General features: G+C 35.3%; 2 protein-coding genes across 2 annotated transcripts; both read left to right on the plus strand.

Moving 5' to 3' along the window:
* The first annotated feature begins 9,741 nt into the window (after positions 1 to 9,741).
* On the plus strand, positions 9,742 to 11,185 carry LOC136206775 (aspartic proteinase CDR1-like). Its single transcript, XM_065997941.1, has one exon. It carries the CDS (start codon positions 9,751 to 9,753, stop codon positions 11,047 to 11,049), a length of 1,299 nt encoding a protein of 432 aa, XP_065854013.1. The 5' UTR covers positions 9,742 to 9,750; the 3' UTR covers positions 11,050 to 11,185.
* An 88-nt stretch (positions 11,186 to 11,273) lies between these two features.
* Positions 11,274 to 12,793, plus strand: LOC136206690 (aspartic proteinase CDR1-like). The gene has a single exon (XM_065997835.1). It carries the CDS (start codon positions 11,337 to 11,339, stop codon positions 12,690 to 12,692), a length of 1,356 nt encoding a protein of 451 aa, XP_065853907.1. The 5' UTR covers positions 11,274 to 11,336; the 3' UTR covers positions 12,693 to 12,793.
* Positions 12,794 to 21,733: the final 8,940 nt, after the last annotated feature.

The raw sequence follows: 21,733 nt of genomic DNA on the forward strand, positions 1-21,733 counted from the left end.
AGTCTTTTGAATCGAGATATAACTATCCCCAATACCAAACCGATTCATACTAATACGTGCTTACTTCATAACACATTTCCTGAACATGTGCCTTCTTCGGGACACGGAAAGGGACCAGGCGGGTCGCACAAGTTCATTTATACGAGATGACTAAGTCGTCTTTAGTTCGAATCGTTTCGATGTTTTGGGGTAGTTTGTATATCGGTTTAAGAGTATATATTAACGTATCGTTTCATCTTCTTTACATATTTTAGGATTAGACACGTATCATGGCAATTTGAAAACACGAACTGATTCATTCATCACATCAAAAATGGTAACGGGTAATCCTATGGCAACTTCTAAGGCTACTATATGCTGACACGGCTGATCGCGGGACCTCACAGGACCGCATAAATTCGCCCCTAACGAATGGATGGGGACCCTTTGGCGCCTTACTGTAAGGGGGAACTTACACTAGCCTCTTTCGAGCGACGAATGGACTCTCGCTAGAGGTTTCATGGAAATTACCCAAAAGATTTGCAATAATGCTTATGAATGCATACGAAAAGAAATAATATGATCCGTCCCCGTTAAGGGCTTAATACATGCCTTCCGGAATCAAATTTCTCGCTTCCCCAACAGAGTCGCCACTTGTTAGACAAGGTGCCGAACGGCCTCATCCGGGCGGACTGGGGGGTGGACACCTCATGGCGACGTAAGCGGTGATTGGCGCCGAAAGCAACCAATCGTGGAATCAAGCTGCTCGGCAGGACCGGAGCTCGGAGTATGGAAGAGTCGCCACCCACGAATGGGAAAATGAACACCGATCCCTTGCGGGAGACCGGTGAGGGTTCGGAAAACTTAGGTACGAGCCAAGAAGGCTAGCTCCTTTCCGGAGAAAGGGTACTAGGCACCCCGACATCGCCCGGTTATGAACCACCGGCCTCCTACTCAGCGTGTTAGGCGATAACGGACTAATCGCATATTTCTTTAAGTTTAAAATTCATTTGAAACCTTTTCTTTCTCGCTTTGAAAACCGTTTTGAGCATGTTATTTGAAAGCCATTTTAGTAAAGAATCACCCATTTTGCATAAATTTAAAGTATATAGGAGAGAGAGGGGGAGAAGAAAGAATTGATTTATTCACAATGTGATTTTATGCTTTAGACTATACACTATTTCTAAGCTAATCTCATTCCCCAAAAACGAGTTTATTTACATGGTTCGTACCTTAATCGTCGTTGGAACGATTTAAGTACGTTTCAAAACCCCGTTAATGATGTTCACTCGAATCGCCGTTGGAACGACTCGAACGTTTGAAAACGTTGAGCAAACAGTTTCTATCTAAAAGCGTGATTAAGCATACAAGTCAATTTGTTTTGTACAAAACCGTTTAGTTAGGAAAATAATTCAAAACCTCATTATTCACAAAAACAATTTTAATTACAAGGTTCGCTTAATCCGTCGTTGGAACGAATTAAGGTTTTAAAACGTGATGTTTAGGAAGTGGTTTTAAAACGTGATGTTTAGAAAGTGGTTTAAAATGATAAAAAAAAAGCCTTTTATTTACACTTTAGGGATGTCTAAAAAACCTTAGCTTAAATAAACAAATCAAACTTTCTTTTTTGTGGTTTATTTTCATTTTTTCACTCAATTATCCTTTATTTGAACATAATTACAACACTTACTAATTAAACGCAAATTCACCCAACCCAAATACTTTTTAAAACATATATATATATATATATATATATATATATATATATATAGGAAATTCAAAAAAAGAGGAAATAAATATACTTATTTATATGAATATACACTATGGCAAAATAATAATAATACTTATATAAAAAAGGTAAAATAATAATGTATATATGAATTAATAAGTAAAAATAGTAGTAAGTATAATACTAGATATGATACACATTTTATTTTAACTTGAGAATATGTAAAAAGTAATGGATAAAGTTTATAAATAAGAAAACCATATTTAAACTAAAATAGTTTTTATACATAATAAATATATGGAGGATAACCCACCCAATACAATAAAAGGAAAATATACATATATACATATAGCCTTTATAAAACCAAATTAATGAAAATCATACCCAAATATACAAAATAGGTATTCAATAGTAAGTTATTACTAGTCATATACTTTGAAAATAATTTTAATAATCCTATCACATATTTATACATATACCTATACAAGAATAAATGTAAAAAAGATGAGAAAAACGTTGGGAAAATGGATTTTTTAAGTTCCAGCAGCTTTACCGACGGAAAATCCGTCGGTAACCCGCTTTTAGTGACAGAAAACGGCAATTTACAGAAATAGTCCAACAGTTTCCAGATTTTATCAAAAACATTAGATCTACTCTATTTTGTCATTTTAGCCTCCAAACTACCCCAAATCGGGTCATGGTTTGTAACGGAGGATTCTAAAACGACGTTTTATTGAAAATAACGGTTCAAAACATTTATAAAACAACGGATCTACGACGTTTGGATCCCGAACTACCCTTGAATCGGGTCACGGTTCGTATTGGGATCCAAAACGAAGTTTTTATTTCAAAACTAAAACCAAATACTTGTTCAAATGCAAAACAAAAAATTAACTTAACAAATCTAAACAATAAAAGTGTAAAAAACAAATAAATAAATAGATTCAAACAATAAAAAGAGATGAATAAATAAACGGGTCTAGTTCCTCGGATTATTACCTCTCAATCGGTAATAGGAATGCCAAATCAAGTCGATTGATAGTGTTTTGAGTCGGATTTTTTTGTGTTTTTGCTTTGTTCGGGTCTCGGAGAATTTTTCCAGGGGTTCGAGTTTTTTTCCCCTTTTGTGCATTGAGCTCCATCCTATTTATAGGCATGGAGGTCCCAACAATTAGTTTATCCTTGGCTCCAAGTAAACTTGGAGCCAAAGATTAGCCAAATTAGCCTAGAAAACTTACTCCCCTTTTCCTTTTTATTTTTGTTTTACTTTATTTATTTTTATATTATTTATTTTTAATAAAATAAAAAACAAAATAAAAAACAAAAAAAATAAAATAAAAAAAAAGGAATGCAAAGCACTTGGCTTTGGCCAAGTGCAGCGAAATTGCACTTGGCCAAAGCCAAGTGCCATTGGGCTGGGCCTAGGCGGCCCAGCCCCTGTCACGGGCCATCTAACGGCCCGTGACGAACACAGCGGTCCTCGGAACCACGTTTGTATATAAAAATATTTAAAAAAACTCTAAAATTAACCAAAATCTAAAAATGATTTTATCAAAAATGATTTTTGTCAAAATCGATTTTATAAAATTAGCTTTTACAAAACTATTTTTTTTATTGTTCGAATACTAAAACAAAACCCTTATTGATCCAAGATTTTATTAATAAGAAAATGACATGAAATACCCGAACTTGGCAAAATGATTTAAGATTTCATTCGCAGAACCGATTCGCCCGTCGCTCGATTTAATTTCTGAATTCAATCAAGCCGGCCTCCACGGTTCCTTCGAACAATGTTTCTATTTATTATTTTTTATCGACTCATCATTTATTTTAATCGACTGATTCGGATCCCTTTTTATAATTTTTCTTCATCGGTCCTCCGACCCCGGTGTCTACAACTATCATGAAATCATTCCCTCACACGAGGTTCATAACTCTTCTTGATCCTAAGGTCTTTGGTTGTACAGCCTTCGTTCATCTTCCTTCTCAAAATCGTAGTAAGTTAGATCCCAAATCTATCAAGTGCATTTTTATTGGCTATTCCTCGCATAAAAAAGGTTATAAATGTTATTCTCCTATCACTCGGAAAATATATAATTCTATGGATGTCACATTTTTTGAGAATCAGGCTTACTATAAAAATGAGATTCAGGGGGAGAATACTAGTGAATCTCATATTTGGGATACTGCTCCAAGTATCAACACTCCATTTATTGGCATTTATCATGAGGGTCCCTCCACCTCTCAAGTTACAGAAAATCAAGGTTTATCTAGTCCTCAGTCTAATCCCTTAGATTCCCAATCCTTAGGTCCATCTTTGACAAGTCCATCTATGATCCTTGCCCCTCATCAAGAACCAGAAAACAGAGAAACTCTTGTCTATACAAGAAAGAAAAAATCTGGTAACGATATAGAGCACATAACACATCCAGAGGACCGTCATGAATCGGAACCAAATTCTCTTTCAGAGGCTCATTCAGGTTTAAGTAATTCTGACCTTGATAATATTGCTCAAATAAATGATGATTCAGATCTGCCTATTGCATTGAGAAAGGGAGTTCGTAAATGTACGGAACATCCTATTGGCAATTTTGTTTCCTATAAAATATTATCACCATCCTATCATGCTTTTGTCTCCACCATTGATAATATACAGATTCCTCACACTATTCAAGAGGCACTAAGTGATTCACACTGGAAAGAAGCGGTTCAAAATGAGATTGATGCTTTGCTAAAAAACAACACATGGACAATCACAAATCTACCACCTGGAAAAAGATTAGTGGGTTGCAAGTGGGTCTTTACAGTCAAATACAAAGCGGATGGCAGTATTGAGAGGTTTAAAGCTCGCCTTGTTGCTAAAGGATTCACTCAGTCCTACGGAATTGATTATCAAGAAACATTTGCTCCTGTTGCAAAGCTCAACACTATTCGTGTATTACTATCTCTTGCTGCAAATAAAGACTGGTCCCTACACCAATTTGATGTGAAGAATGCCTTCCTGAATGGTGACCTTGAAGAAGAAGTTTATATGGACATTCCGCCAGGTTTCGAGAACTCTTCAAACCAGGGAAAAGTTTGCAAACTCAAGAAATCTTTGTATGGCCTTAAACAATCTCCACGGGCATGGTTTAGTAGATTCACTAAATCAATCACTCAAAATGGGTACACTCAATGTCAAGCAGATCACACTTTGTTTGTGAAATTTTCATCTGATAAAAGGATAGCTATCCTAATTGTTTATGTAGATGACATAATAATGACATGTGATTATAAGGAAGAGATTGAAAGATTGAAAGACTTCCTATCTAAGGAATTCGAGATTAAAGATCTTGGAAGTCTTATATACTTTCTTGGCATGGAATTTGCTTGATCAAAGCATGGCATCTTTGTTTCTCAACGTAAGTATGTCCTAGACTTACTAAAGGAAATAGGAATGCTTGGATGCAAACCAGTCTCAACTCCAATGGACTCCAATAAGAAAATTGGGTTAGAAATAAATACAACACCGGTGGACAAAGGAAGATATCAAAGATTAGTTGGTCGCTTGATCTATCTATCTCATACCAGACCTGATATTGGTTTCTCGGTTAGTGTCGTCAGTCAATACATGAACAATCCTACCGAAGAACACATGGAAGCAGTTACTAGAATCTTAAGGTACCTCAAGATGAATCCTGGCAAAGGTCTTCTATTCAAGAAAAATGATTGCAGAGATGTCAAAGTCTACACTGATGCAGACTGGGCAGGAGATAAGAAAGTTAGGAGGAGTACTACAGGATATTGCTCTTACGTTTGGGGTAATCTAGTGACATGGAGAAGTAAGAAACAATCAGTAGTTTCTAGAAGTTCAGCTGAAGCAGAATTTAGAGCTCTAGCTCTTGGTATTTGTGAAGGGATTTGGCTAAAAAGATTATGGAGTGAACTGAATCTCTTTGCAGGAGAACCTATAAAAATGCTTTGTGATAATCAAGCTGCCATCAGTATCGCTAAAAATCCAGTTCAACACGACACAGCAAAACACATTGAGATAGATCGACACTTCATCACTGAGAAGATTGAAAATTCCACAATTCAGACTATCTATACTCCATCAAAACTGCAAACTGCCGACATTCTTACCAAAGCTCTTCCCAGGACTATTTTTGATGAACTAGTGTGCAAACTGGGAATGTATGATATACATAACCCAGCTTGAGGGGGGAGTGTAGATTTATGTAAATATCTTTTAGTTATTTGGTATTTATCCCTTAAGGATACTAACTAATTAGAGATTATCTTATTTTGTATATTGCTGATTGTTAGGAAATTAGTTCCTGATTTTTAGGAGATTAGTTAACCTAGGTTATCTGTACATTTGTAATCTGCCTATAAATAGGTTATTCTTTTGATGAATAAACATACGATTATTCACAAAACCACAAATTCAATAAAATCACCTCATCTATATGAACACCCAAATTCCAGACATTCATAATCAATATATAATTGTCAAAAGACCAAGGACCTCCAGCAATCACCCTATCTCTATCCATCGGATGAAAAAATTCAAAAGAATAAAGGTTAGAGCTTACCTCTAGAATTTCCACCCCTCTAACCGGTCTCCACAGAACCGCCAGCCTGTTTCTCATGCTCAGAAAGTTGAGCGGTCTGTCCGCCACAAACCGTCCCAAGAAACGGAGCCCCGCATCAGTCACCACTTCTGGAGCGGACGGTTTGAGCAAGTCAAGGAGCCCCCCTTCATCTCCTTCAATTCCGAGTCTCTCTAATTCCCCTTCCATTTCCGATAACTCAACGAACCAGCCCTGTCCCAATTGAAACACAGTGCAAAAGCCCCAAAAGATTGTTAAACCAGGAACCGCAAATCGCCTCCTCAACCCCACGGTCACAGAGCCTCAATCTTTTGATTTACGGCCGCCGCACCTAGCTCGCAAGAGAATGGCCCCCTCACCTCCGCCACGCTCTCCCTGCGTTTCCTTCTTTCTCACACAGCGGCAAGAACCAACAGCTTCGATTTAGGTTAATCATAGATGCCAACCAAATCGCACCAGAACAGACGAAACGAAACCACAAAACTCACAAACAATTGAGACTACCTTCACCGGCGACGGAAAGGACACTCTCACCGGCAACGACTCACGGCGACGGCACTGCCAGGGTAGCACAGGCGTCGGCGGTCACTCGGAGAGCGTTTCGAGAGAGACGGTTTTTAATACTTATTGTTAATGAAGTTATTATTTATTTATATACTAATTATCTAAATAATTATATTTATAATATTTAACTTAATTAAGAGACCTAATGAAATATAATTATTGTCAAATAAATTGGATATTTTCAAGTAATTAATAATTAATATTAATTAATTAAAATTGAACTTTAATAATTAAATGTTAATTACAGATTTTAACCAATCTTAAATATAGTAAACAATTATATATATATATATATATATATATATATATATATTGTTTATATTTATTAAAAAATTAATAAAATGAGACCCGCACCTAATATTTTAATATATGAAATTCTTTGGGCCGGATGTCATTAAAATATACTAATGAATTGTAAGCACATTATCATTAAATTAAAGATTACTCGTGAGATTTTTGTGAGAATTTCGATATTAACCTTAATTATTAGAGACTCAAATAAAGTCTTCGCAAGCTAGTTTTGTAAGAATTTTTTTTTTATGTTCAAGTGTAATGAGTAGCTTTTCTTTGTATCAAATCTAGTTGCCAGGTATTTGGTAACCGTTCATCATGGGTTCACATCATTCCTCCTTACTGACAACCATTTTTTCCATTCTCTCGTCGTATTCCAATAAGATTCAAACCCAGTTTCCTATTAGTTTTATACTTGTATTTCTTTCATTTCTTTGATTTTTCTATACCGCTGACCATAACATAAAGGAATATCTATATACCACAAGTAGTAACTATAAAGTCCTCAACAATACAATCTGGCCTAAAACCACCCCAACTTTGAAACTTCTTAAGTGTTGGCTACATCCTTGTCCCATCCCCCATAACAAGCATTAGGAGTTTGACCGGTGGTTCCTTAGGACATAGTAGTTTTTGAGGATGTGCCAACTATAAGAGATAAGGCAGCTCCATGAGCAGCGACGGATTTCTACGATGTTCCTCGTCCATATCGTGCATACGAAAAATATGGTGGAAAATGAGGATAATATCTAGGTGGAAAGTTACCTGTATAGGTGGACCCATCGGATGCCTGCTAAAGGGAGGGTACATATAAGGATTCATGTACGCCCCCTATGATCATATATTGCTGGACAACATGCCATGTGCTTACAATAGTGGTCTCAGACGCCATTAGAGCTAAAGCATTCAATTGTCCTCTCTTCTCTAAATTAGAGTGAGTAACCATACATCCTCCATTCATAGTAGTGCTCACACTCTCTTTTGATACTCCCATAGTAGTGCCTGGAAATAAATTTCTAGGGTTCAACCTGATTCCCAGTGCAGCACCCTTAACTGGGGTTTGGAATGCGCTACTCACTTGAACATCAACCATTATGCTTTGTAGAAACATGGAAAATTTCGTTGATCTTCCTCATTCTTGATGTCTTCGATGATCACCACCTCTCCATCTTTACCAGAACCGCTACTGACAATTGTCGTCTCTGGATTTTTCGAAGTCATGATGATCTCTCAGTTCCATGCTCACAGCACGAATGATATTTTGTGGAGATTTTTGGTGGTCAGATCTCTGAATCTGTTTGCATGCTGATTGCTTCCTGCAAAACAAAAGAGGCACACGTTTTTCAACAGGGAACTCTCTAATGCCTAAATCAGTAGCTTTCTTAGAGAAGAGAAAGTAAGATAGGCGAGAGTTTCTAAAACGAACTCTAAGACTTCCTAAGTCTTACCATCTATAGTCCCGCATAGTCCTAATTAAAGTAGGACTTCACCTCCTATTTAGGAACTAATGTCACAATAGCAAGCTATCCATCACTTTTTAGGAACATCCACATTGGACTTCTAACACTCTGTGTCTTATGCTTGGTGTCTTCAACGCAAGATTCAAAATCCCAAGCTTCTAGATCTAGATCATTTGTTCCAGGCTCTTTATATATTATGCCCAAGACTCTAGTTCAATTAGATAAAACTGTAGAGATTAGTACTCTTACATTTTTTCCAAACACTGGAGTATACCATTAATGAACTATCAAAATATTTCTTCAAAGAATCAAGCATATTTGAACAGTGATCCGGTTTGAACCAGTAAAACATAAGAGACTAGTCATCCAATAAGAGATATTTCGATAAATAAATAAGTGATCAACTGTTTTAAGAGGATAAAGTGATTGTTATTTGTGTTAAGATAAGAGCATCTCCAACCGTTTCTTAGTTTGACTCCTAAGTTAAAATTTGAGGAAAAGTTAAAAATCAGCTCCAACAGTCGTTTAGTGCCTTCTTATTTTATTTTTTATTAATAATTTATTATTGAAGGTCTCTTTCCTCTTACTATTAGTAAATATAATAATAATTCATAATTTTAATGATAAAGTAATAAATAAGGAGTGAATATAAAGAATATTATTAGAGATGATGTGTTAATCTACTCTGCTGGATGTAAGAGAATACATATTAAGGTACAAGGCCTATACATAGGCTTGGAATAGTCCTAATTGAATTGGTATAAGACACTTGTTGCATCTCAATCCCAATTGCAGGATGTGATCTCTAATGCCATATCACCGTAATTTCAAACTCACTTTCAAATACATTTCATCCATACTTTTAATTTGTAAAACTCAATTAATATTTTAATATATAATATTAATTATTAACACAATTGTATACATACTCATAGCATTTTAATTTTTAAAATTCTCTTATCTAGTGGTAAGAAGTGCATTGCGGTAATTCTGGGCATCATTCTTTCTAGCTGAGCTAGACCCTTGAATAATGCTTGTTTTTCATTTCACACAAAGCTTCAGCTACCAAAATGTTATTTTATATGCATATCATTTCCTCAAATTATCATTGAATTCATTCATCATAATCATAATCATGCCTAAGCATACCTTTCTAATACTTCTGCTTCCTCTTTCTGCTTTCATTCTTGCCCAATCTCAAACACTCAGTTTCACTGCTCAACTTATTCACACAGATTCCCCAGCTTCCCCTTTCTTCAATGCTTCACAAACTACACTCCACCGATTGACTAACGCCCTGCAACGCTCTTCCGACCGCGTCAACAGGGTCAAAAATCTCCTCTCAAATGCTGTCAAAGCATTCCAATCTCCATTAGTGTACTACAATGGTGATTATCTCATGAGAGTAACAATAGGAACAACTGAAATACTGCTGAATGTAGCCTTAGGTAGTGATATAACATGGGTTCCATGCCTCAATGGAGCCTGCTCCCAAAGTTGCAACGGCAGAATCTTTGATCCAACTCAATCCTCTACGTTTAAGACACTAGCCTGTGATGCATTTCGCTGCCAGATGACAACTGGTGCCTCCTGCAGTTTTCCTGATTGTGTTTTCTCCTGCAGTTCTGGTTCTCAAGGTGACACTACCTGCCCTTCTGGTGTCCTTTCTACAGACATATTTACCTTGACTACTTCCTCTGATCAGAATCAGCAACCCATTCGGCTTCCAGACACCGCTTTCGTCTGCGGTAATGGGGTAGGATATGAGTATCCTGGAGTTGGGAGCGTTGGCCTTGGACACGGATCACTCTCCCTGCTTTCCAGAATTTATCATCTTATTGATGGCAAGTTTTCATATTGTCTGGTGCCATACACTTCTGATCAGCCTAGCAGGATGAATTTCGGTCTCAAAGGCGTCGTTTCGGGCGGTGGAGTTGTTTCGTTGCCATTAAAACCTGTGGCAAGCCGCTACATCCTTCAACTAAATGGAGTTGAAGTAGGAGGAGGCGTGAAGCTAGAATATGATTACACGTTTCCTTTTCAATCTTCGACTTCGTTGTTTATTGATCCAGGGATTATGTTCACACACTTGCCAGATTCCATGTATTCTCAATTAGAACAACAGGTTAGAACTGCAGTTAGGATGGAACCTGTTCAATCAGATAATACTCAAAGATTGAGTCTTTGCTACCGGTATACTCCTGATTTCAATCCTCCCCTAATTACAATGCAATTCGTGAATGGAATTGTGGAATTAGGCACTGGGAATTCTTTTATAAGAACATCTGAAGACACCATTTGCCTTGCTTTTGCACCTTCTTCTGGGGGCGAAGCAGTGTATGGAAGCTGGCAACAGATGAACTTCTTAGTAGGTTATGATCTCGAAAATGGCTCCATATCTTTCAAAGGAACTGACTGTACACAATACCAATAATCCAATCAATTTTTCTTTTATGGAAAGTATGTCATATAGTGCTAAATTTTCAAAGTGTTGTCAGCAAGCAGATACGTTTTTCTTCAATTCAATGAAAAGTAAATCAAACTAAATCTGCAACATTAAATTTATATGCCAAAAACGGAAGTTAACAGCAAATATTGCATAAAAGGCAGATTTATATCCATAAATTCAAATCCCATTTGTGGCCATTATTTCTTAGTTATTTCACCTTTCTCTATATACATGAAAACCACCTTCAGTATGTTTTTCTGGAGGGACTAAACATGGCTGCTGCTATGCTATTCTATCATGATCTTTCTACTACTATGATAGCTTTCTTTGCTTTCTTGTTTCTCACTTCAGAAGCTTCACATACTGGTTTCCATGTGGATCTAATCCACAGGGATTCACCAAATTCCCCTTTTTTTAACCCCTCAGAAACTCACTCCGAGCGTTTGATCAATGCTTTACAACGGTCTGTTAGTCGTATCAATCATCATTTTAAGCCAAGTTTATCATATTCCCCAAATACACCACAAACTAAAATTGTTTCCAACCAAGGGGAGTATCTAATGGAAATTTCAATTGGTACACCACCTGTTAGAGTCCTTGGCATTGCAGATACAGGCAGCGATCTTATATGGACACAGTGCAAGCCTTGTAATGAATGTTATGCACAAAACGACCCTCTTTTCGACCCTAAAGCTTCTTCAACCTACCAAGAAATTGCTTGTAACACAGAACTATGCCAATCTCTAGGTAAAAGAATCTGTCAGAAATCCAAGAAACAAGACATTTGCCACTACTCAGCATTTTATGGAGATAAATCTTTCTCTCATGGAATTCTTGCCTTCGAAACAGTTACCTTAGGTTCCACTAGTGGCAGGCCTATTTATTTCCCTCGCACTGCTTTTGGCTGCGGATATAACAACAATGGCACCTTTGACAGGGAAGGATCAGGAATTATAGGCCTTGGACGAGGGGCGAGTTCATTTATTACAAGAATGTATTCTTCCATTGGTGGTAAATTTTCTCATTGCTTAGTCCCCATTCTATCCAAGCCCGGAGAGACAAGCAAAATGAATTTTGGTAGCAAAGCTGTGATTTCAGGGCCTGGTGTAGTTTCTACCCCTTTGATTCAAAGAGATGAAGCTAATATCTTTTATTTCCTGACACTTGAAGCAATCAGTGTAGGAGATAAAAGATTGGAATATAATGATGCCAATAATTCATCTCCAAATCTCAGCTCTAGAGAAGGCAACATGATCATAGATTCAGGCACTACATTAACATTTCTGCCACAAGGTTTCTATGTCCGTGTGGAATCAGCAGTAATTGAGGCTATTAAGGGCCTGGAACGTGTTCATGATCCTCAACTTCTACCTCTATGCTATAAGACTAAATTGGACAATTTGGGAGCTCCGGTTATCACTATGCACTTCACTAATGCAGATGTGAAGTTGTATGACATCAACAGTTTTGTTAGAGTATCAGAGGATGTTGTATGCTTTTCATTTTCCTATACCTCTGATTTCCAGTATTCCATCTATGGGAATTTGGCGCAGATGAACTTCTTAGTTGGGTATGATTTGGAAGGGAAGACTGTTTCATTTAAAAAGGCTGATTGTACCAAAAGATAGTGTTGTTGTTGTTGTCGTAAGAACAAATTGTTAGCAAAATCAAATAAATGAAAAGATATACTGAAGCAGAGTACAATTATAATTAAAAGATTCTTTATTTTGATTCATTATATTGTTCAAGACATCCAAGATTTATTTGTATTTATTAAGATAGTGTTGTTATTGTAAGAACGAATTGTTTAAAAACCAAATAAATGAAAAAAATATACTGAAGCACAGAGCAAGTATAATTTGGGTACTACGCAAATGGAATGTGTTGAAATAATAAACTTATAATTAACAGACTTTTTATTTTGATTCATTATATTGTCCAAGAGTCATGTTGTTTCATCCCAGATGTATTTATATTTAGGCTTAAGGTGTTATTGAGCCACTGACCTATTGTTCGGTCACATTTGACCTTTGAACTATTCCAATTTGTGAAATTTCACCCAATTTAGACGGAGACTTGACAAAACCGTTATCACCCCTCATATGTAATAATATTTTGATATATGAGCTTGACATATCACACACGTCTTGAAGTTCATTTGCCACATAAAATCTCTTATTTGAAAATAATTAATTAGATTAAAAAAACAAATAAAAACAAATCTCTAAACTAAAATTTATCAAATTTAAGTGTCAAAATATCGTCACGTGCTAATAGATAACAATTATGTTAAGTCTATATTTAAATTGGGTGAAATTGCAACAATTGGGATAGCTCATGGGCCAAATGTGACCAAATAATAGGTCAGAGGCTAAATAATAATGTTTTGGATAGATCGATGGCCAAATAATAGTTTAAGCCTTTGTATTTATTAAGAGTCGTGTCGTTTTTGAAGAGTCATCTACATCAATAGTCATATCTCTAGTCTATAAATACCTATTAATACAAACAGTAGACTAAGAGATTTTTCTTCCAGCAGTTATACTCTTCGTCTTTATCTCTGAAACTTTATTTTTTGATCAAACAAAATAATCAAAACATAAATTGTTTACAAAATAAAACTGGGAATCCTAGCTAGATGAGAGTTAGTTAATACTAAGGGTGGGCAAAAAAATCGGTCAAACCGAAAACCGAACCGAAAACCGATAATCCGAACCGAAAAAAGCGGTTAATTGAACTGGTGGTTTTCTTAATGGTTAAAAAAATAGATAGGTACCGGTTTCGGTTTCGGTTTAGGGTTAGAGTGTTCAAAAACCGCGGTTAACGGTTAACCGAACCATTTAATAAATATAAATTTTAAAAAAAAATATATAGGCCACTTGACGACAAAGGCAAGACAAATATAAATATAAATACATAGATTATAATATAGATTAATATAAATATATAACATAGATTATACTGCTTTATGTTGTAATAAGTACTTTGACGAAATATTATTTACATTTCTTTATGTTTTAAATGTAAACTTGATGGATTGTTTTTTAGTTCGGTATTTATGTTTGAATTCTAAACTTTTATATGAATTCGTTTCGTTTGAATTTTTGAAATTATGTGTATTTTAATATTGTTTAAAAATTTAGGTTTGGGTAAAAATTTAACCGTTGATTTTTGGTTAACTAGTGAGAATTGGTTAAAAACCGTTAACCAAAAAACCTAACTGAAATTAATGGTTAACCGGTTGATGGTTAACCGATTGATATGGACCGGTTTCGGTTTGGATGGTTAAAAAATCATTGATAACGGTTCGGTTAATTTTTTTTACCTAATGGACCGGTTAACCGAACCGTGCCCACCCCTAGTTAATACCATCATTTTGCGTATGATAGTAGCGTAGAAACCCACAAAAAACCATCAATTTCCCTCAAGGAAGAATTCCAAATATGCCGAAACAAATGACCCGTTAGCACAAAACCTAGGTCCTCACAGACTTTAACCAAACCCACGAGGTCCAGCCAGCCGTTTGGAGACAATTGGACATGACATATCTCAAGCTCATTCAGACGTTCAGAACACTAGCAAAAAATGGAAACTGAGCCCCAAAAATTTCATAAAAACCTAAATGACCCTCTAGTGGATTCGTTATCACTTGCTCAAGGGTTGGAACCCTAACTTCTAAATGTGGAAACTCTAGGTACTGGGACTAGGGGTATGCACCTGTTTGGTTTAAACCGCATACCAAACTGAATCGATCCTATCGAATTCGGGTTTTCGGTTTGATTTTTTTACACTTCGGTTCGACATCAGTTTTATTTTTAAGTATATTTCGGTATTCAGTTCGATTCGGTTCGGTTTAATAAAAATATAAAAAAATCGAACCGCACTGCATTACACATATTATACATTATTATATACATATACACATATATTTGATTATACAAGTTTGATTTCTTTTATTGTTATTAAGATAATAAGCTATTATAAAAAGTATTTCAATTTTGTTGTTGTTGAGGTAAGTTTAATTAGAAAATATATGATTTTTATTTTTTATTTTATTTATTTTATCTTTTTTTTAACTAAATTTGGTTTAAAACCAAACCAAATATTTCAGTTCAGTATCATTTCGATTTTACATGTTATTCGGTTCGATATCAGTGTTAATTATTTTGATAATTTCGGTATTCAGATTTTTTCGGTTCGATTCGATTCACACTCCTAACTGGGACACTAACATAGCCAGTGCAAGGTCATCAAAGGAGGAAGAATGTTCATGGTTCCTCAAATGAGGAATTCTAGGTTTCTTAACCTTATTAGCCTCTTCGTTTTTCTTCCCTCAATGTTTGCTCTTCTTAACTACCTGAGGTCTTTTCCCTTTACCACTAGATGAACTCGCTCGAACCATTATTCAGAAACAAGAAGATCAAAGGGTTGGAAATTCTAGAAAACGGGCGAAAATAAAGAAGGTGGAAAGCTGAAGAAAGAATAAAAGCGTATGAAAAAGAAAACGAAAAGACTCAAAGGAAAAGGAATATTTTCTCATCATTGAAAGAGGCGTTCTCATAAATGAGCCGTAAATGCGAGATTTTAGACCCAGTCCCATCCAAACAAGTCAGTATACATAAAAGCATAAGATAGGTGGCATTATGCCAACTTCAAACACGCGAGTTAGGGGAAAAAATTACGATAAAGTCCTCACGTGAAGCAACTTTTACCAAATCAATCTTGAAAGATGTCTAAAATACCAAAGGGGGGGGGGACATCTGACAGCATGTAAAATGACATAATATGGATGATGTCATTTTCACCATCTTTAGAGTTAAAAGACACGTGCGAGATTTAGCGATCCAAATACAACAATAGCGGCCCAAACATGACTATAGAGGCCCAAATGCAATAAGCGAAGCTATGGCCTCCCATGGCAAGTAAACCTTCTGGAATCCTATGAGATAAAGAATTCCTCCCAGGATTCGGAATCCTTAAGGAATACAGAATCCTAAACTCACAAGGATTCCTAAAGAGGTGACAACGTTAACCTAAAAAACCCTATAAATAGACAAGTATGGACACAAGGAATGATACGTTAACTACTATCTCTAAACTAGTTCATACCCTTCAATTCGGTCTTAAGCACAAATTGACTTAGGCATCAGAGCGGGTTCACTAGACTATGGTCCCATCCGACCTACGATACTATTTTGTAGGTTTGCAACGACGTCGGATTACTAAGACGCTTTGAACACGTAAGCAAAATCAGATAACCAGTTACCAATAACCTAATTAGATTTAAATAACAATCCTATTATTATTTAAACTCGAATTACTTAGTTTTATTAAATGAGACAATATCTAATATTATTCTACCAATTTAATTAGGACTAATTAAACAAATAAAACACTTAAATACTTAATTAAGGGGGTGACACATATAGTATGGATGGGGGAGGGGGAGCGGGAGGGATTCATCTTTTAATGGAATAAAACCAATAATTTCATCTCTAAACCATATGTTAAATCAAATCTTAATTTGATTAATATAATACTAACTAACTAACTATATATATAAATAAATAAATTGAATTCATATTTTAACCATTAAAACGTACTTCTATATTCAAACAATGTTGCCTCTGTTTATTTGTGGATTGAGTTTGGTTGAACTTGATTTCAATCCCATGTTCATCTGGTCCACATACACTGATTCTCATATGCTTAAATAGATATAACAATTATATGTATCTTAAGTTATCCCGATTAGCCTACTTCTAAATAGTCATTTTTTAAGCGTGCAATCTTGTAGGTCCATTTAATATTGACAGTTTGGTCGAAACTGAGTTTTGTCTTACAACTCATAGTTGCACTCTAGCAAGCCATTATTGTTGGGGTTTAGTGTCTTATAGAGAATTGTTCCAGGATATAAACCTAATGCAAATGAATTGTTCTTTATGTCATTTGTTTTAATAAGATATGGTTTCATAACTGTATAAAGACAACCTCTTTTAAAGAACTAAATAAGTCTAATAAAAGGAAATCCCTAAGTTTATTTAAAGTGATTATAAAGTGTTCATACAAGCATGAAGTGAGACGAAACATTATAATAAACTAATAAACTTAAAACCACCCCAAGTCAAGTGATATGTTTTGAATAGGGATTGACATAACACTGTTGAGACTTGCATGTAACAATGTTTTCTGTCGAGACAGAGAGCTGATCTCACAAACTTCAGATATGCAGATATCTGGACAGTTACATGGATCCAATGAAAGGGGTTCATTAGGATTGGGGGCCTGACTTGAGATAACAGGATGGATAGATTTATCCTTGTCACCTGTTCATCTCATTGGTATTAATAGGTATAAGTAATCCTAAGACTCAAAGGAATGTTAATTAGTGATTCTGGATTATGGAATGTGATGCTTTGATCCTGTTGTAACACAATCCATAACAAGGATGACTCTGGGGTGTGTACGGCAGACGTTGTGTATCACAGGAAGTAATTGCAGGATAGTTAACATTGGATTGCACATTTGTCACTCTTGATAAATGGGAGATACGTCCAAGGATCGCTTGTGGAAGACTTAACTCTAAATCCTTGCAAGGTGATAGCTTAAGACTTGAAATGCAGATTTCACTTAACCTATCTAATTGGAGTTAACTCGGCCTGTACAAGTAAAACGAACGTCTCGCTATATATGACTTGACATTATCCATAGTCATAAGATTCTGTTCAAGGATGTAGTTGATGAAGGATCAAATTGTACTGTAACTAATATGGAAAGGTCAACGACAGAATCAACCTGTCTTCTTATAGCTCTGGGGGAATGTTTCAGATCTGCCAATCATAGTTCGCGTACTCATTCCGTTATACAAAGATTGAATATAATTTTGAGAAATTAATTTAATAGTTGTATACGGCTAGAAGCAATAAGAACCTAATGGGTCACACATAAGACTTGGAACCCAAAAGAGAAACAGATGTTAATTAATTGACGGAAGGCCAACTGAGTCCACTAAGGCCCAGTGACAAAGGGGAGGGGGGGGGCGATTTTATGTGCTATGTCACATAAAGAAATTAATTTAATTTAAACAATTATAATTAGATCATGATTATGGATTAAATTAATTATAGGATAAATAAGTTAGGAGGTTTATTCAGACTAAATTGCTTCTAATTATTATTCTATTAATAAGTTATTATTGTCTTTATATTTAGATATAATTATAGATAATAACAATAAGAGTTTTATTCCGAATTAAATTCTTATTCAGTAACCTAATTCTATCTAACTAGGGTTTAGATGGAAGAGGCTATATAAACCCCCCTTAGTGGTAAATTTCGGCCACCCCTGCTTATCCTGGAGAGAGAGAATTTCGACCCCTACTGTAGTGGATCGTCTTTCACCGCTTGCTTCCGAATCAATTGATTTCATCTGTTTCCCTTTACTCTTTGATCTTGTGTTGATTAATTAGAGGCAATCTATTTTGATTGCTATTATACGGTTGAGTTCTAACTTCGTTTGAATTGTGTTTTTGTTTTGTGCTCGTGAACTCGGAATAAGAGTTGAGGGCACTACGCTTGCAACAGTAGATAGTTCATCAAAAGGTTCTATCCCTCTTTATATGAAATAATGATTAACCGATCTTGGTTAAAGGAAATAGGTTAAAAATTTTATATTTCCGCTGCCAAACATTTGCCTATTTCCCTTCAATTATGACTACCAACTTAGATAATTATCTCATGTATCAACACTAAGAACCTAATTGTAATGTCAAAGTGATCATTTGCTCTGCGATATCAAGTCAAGCATGAGAAACAATAATGTCACCCTCATATGATGCTTATATATTCATTAATATCCTAGTGAACTGACCAGTTCGAATAAGCAATATCTAATTGCTTCATTCGAGTATAGTCACACGCTTTTCAACTTCACTAATCAAGTGGCCAGTGATATATGCTGCCTCGTAAGAGAGTGACAATCCCCACACTTCACTCATGTTCCCTTAGCATAAGTTAGAATATACATGGCTAACCCATAGCTGACACCAATCTACTGGCCTATTAGGTGATAACAAAAGTATGTTGTGTCTCACCTAGGTCCTATAGTGACGTTTGGTCTAAGGACTCATCTATGAACATTACATGAGAACCACCTATGATATTAATACCATATGGTGTTCTCATATCAGATCATCCAACACTCACTATTTCATAAGCCACATGCCATTGGCCTAACATCCAATATTTGTAACTGATGAAACATCATTACAACCAAGGCACATACTAGTCTTTTGTTTGTTATCATTCCCATGATAACAACAGACTAGTGATATCTAGATTAATATCTTATTGCCTCAAGATTTGTTCGAGTCATGAACTCATCAAACGTGAGCAGATCACTAATCGACGATACCCTGTTAAGTTAGTTCACATAAGTAAATTAATAGAACAGATTATTGCCTTACAATTAAGGGTATTGCCTAATACCTTGGGACTAGGGCATACTCCAACAACAATCACCTTGCAACTGGAACCTCCAAAACACAAAGACAACACGAGAACTAAAGACCCACCACCTTAGATAGACTCGCACCTAGTGTCTCGCTACGACCAGGTGATTGGGGGGGGGGACTTCTTATTGAGCATTTGGGCCTCAAGCCCACTGATACCGTACCAAAATGGGCTTCCTAAGCATAAATAGACCTATAAGCATGCCAAAATGCCCTCCGCAATCGCCCTAGGACCTAACAGAGGATCCACAGTATGAGGTAATTAAGTCAGAGGCGGTAAGTTCTTTTTAATTCCCAACTCAAACCTATAAATAGAGGTGCCTCAACCCATAGTATGTGATCCATCTCTCTACTTTAAGTATGTTCTCTCTCTATCATTTGATTACTAAGAGCAACTCTAATGGTTGGAGGGTTGCACACCCTCCAACCATTCCACATCCCCATTTTCTAATAACTTTCATTTCAAAACACCCTTATAAAAAATACTCTATAGTGGTTAGCTACTTCATTACTATTTAATGGGTCCCACACACTATATAATATATATATTTTTAATATTAATTATTTTTTTATTTTATATTAATATTATAATTGATAATGAATAAGTATTTAATTTAATAAAAAAATATTTATTAATATTTATTATTAATGGAATAAATGTCAATAATTTAATTAATTTATTTAATTGAGTAGATGGATTATTTATTTGTCCAAATTTCAATTTGTTATGGCAAAAAATTGTAAAATGTGATAAATGTGCAAAACAATTTGGGTTTTTGTGAGAAAAGACTAAATATATGAGGAGTGAAGTATACATTTTATGTGATTTTTTTTTCATAATATTGATTTCAGCGATGCAAAGAAAGTGGTGGAGCCCACACTATTTGATGCTTTTTCCTTGATGTAAAATAGGCCAACGCGCCAGGTTGTGGGAGTGCTGTGCAATTTCTTTTATTCACCAATCAAAGCTGCGCGTGTTTCATTCTACTTTTCATCATGATGATAGTTTATTTTCTTTTAAAATTTGGCTGGAGAGTCGCCCAATTGGGCGACCTGCTTGCTTCTAGCGAGTCCATTTTTTTCTCTCTAATGGATAGAAGCTTCTTATAAATATCAAATTGGTCCTTATTTGGGACCATTAGAGTTGCTCTAACTTGACCATTAGAGTGTATTCTCTAGAGACTGCTCTCGATACAGGTAGGCTGCACACGAAGGTAAAATACTTTTCGATCCCAACATCTCATCATCTAATATGATAGAGAATGAAAAAATAATAAGCAAATAAAATTTAAATTCAAAATTTAATTTTAAATTAAAAAAGTTCGCATTGATATAGTCCGGATGTACTTTTTATTTAGACTTTGCCACTATTGCATCAAAAAAAATAGATGCAATGTTGTGGCATTTTTAACCTCCTACTAACTAAGATTGGTTTGACCAGTAAAAGTATCAATATATCTTAAATTACATATGTCGAGTATACGCATTAGAATTTCAGTTGGAAAAGAGCTACCTAACTATTGTTTGAACAATCTCAAACTGATATTAATCGATCTAAATTTATATTGATCATCCATTCCACATGCTTAAATTAACCCTCCAAAAAAAAAATAAGTTACACGTTATTTCCAATTTTCTTATTAACAATGTAATAACATGTAAGTTAATTCCCAAAACTGAATAAAATATCAACTATTTAACGAATGCTTATCAACCAATTTGCTAATTAAGAAATACTAATTACAGTAATCCATAAATGTAGCTAATTTTCCATCATTAAATTCCATCGGAAAACCTAATTTAAAATTAGTTTTATATCTCTTCTAAAAAAACTAAAAATGCTGTGAATTATAGACCCTTGTAGACTATATGTCTTTTTTATGAGAGGAAAAAAGGAAATTATGAACATAGTGTAAAATTAGTGATCGAAGAAGAATAATTATTTTATCCCAGGAAGGAAAAAATGTATCATCAGTTGATGAAGATTTTGAGCCAAAGAGAAAGAGAACCAAATATATATTATCAACCTCTTCTAGAAGGTGCTGATGACAACCAGAATGAAGAAAAACCTAGGAGACCTCGAAAAGGATATGTAGCTATTTATATCGGAGAAGAAGCCAAAAGATATGAAGTTCCTATTAAGTTTCTGTCCTGTCAATC

Source organism: Euphorbia lathyris, chromosome 9 (genome assembly GCF_963576675.1).
Source record: "Euphorbia lathyris chromosome 9, ddEupLath1.1, whole genome shotgun sequence".
NCBI lineage: Eukaryota > Viridiplantae > Streptophyta > Magnoliopsida > Malpighiales > Euphorbiaceae > Euphorbia > Euphorbia lathyris.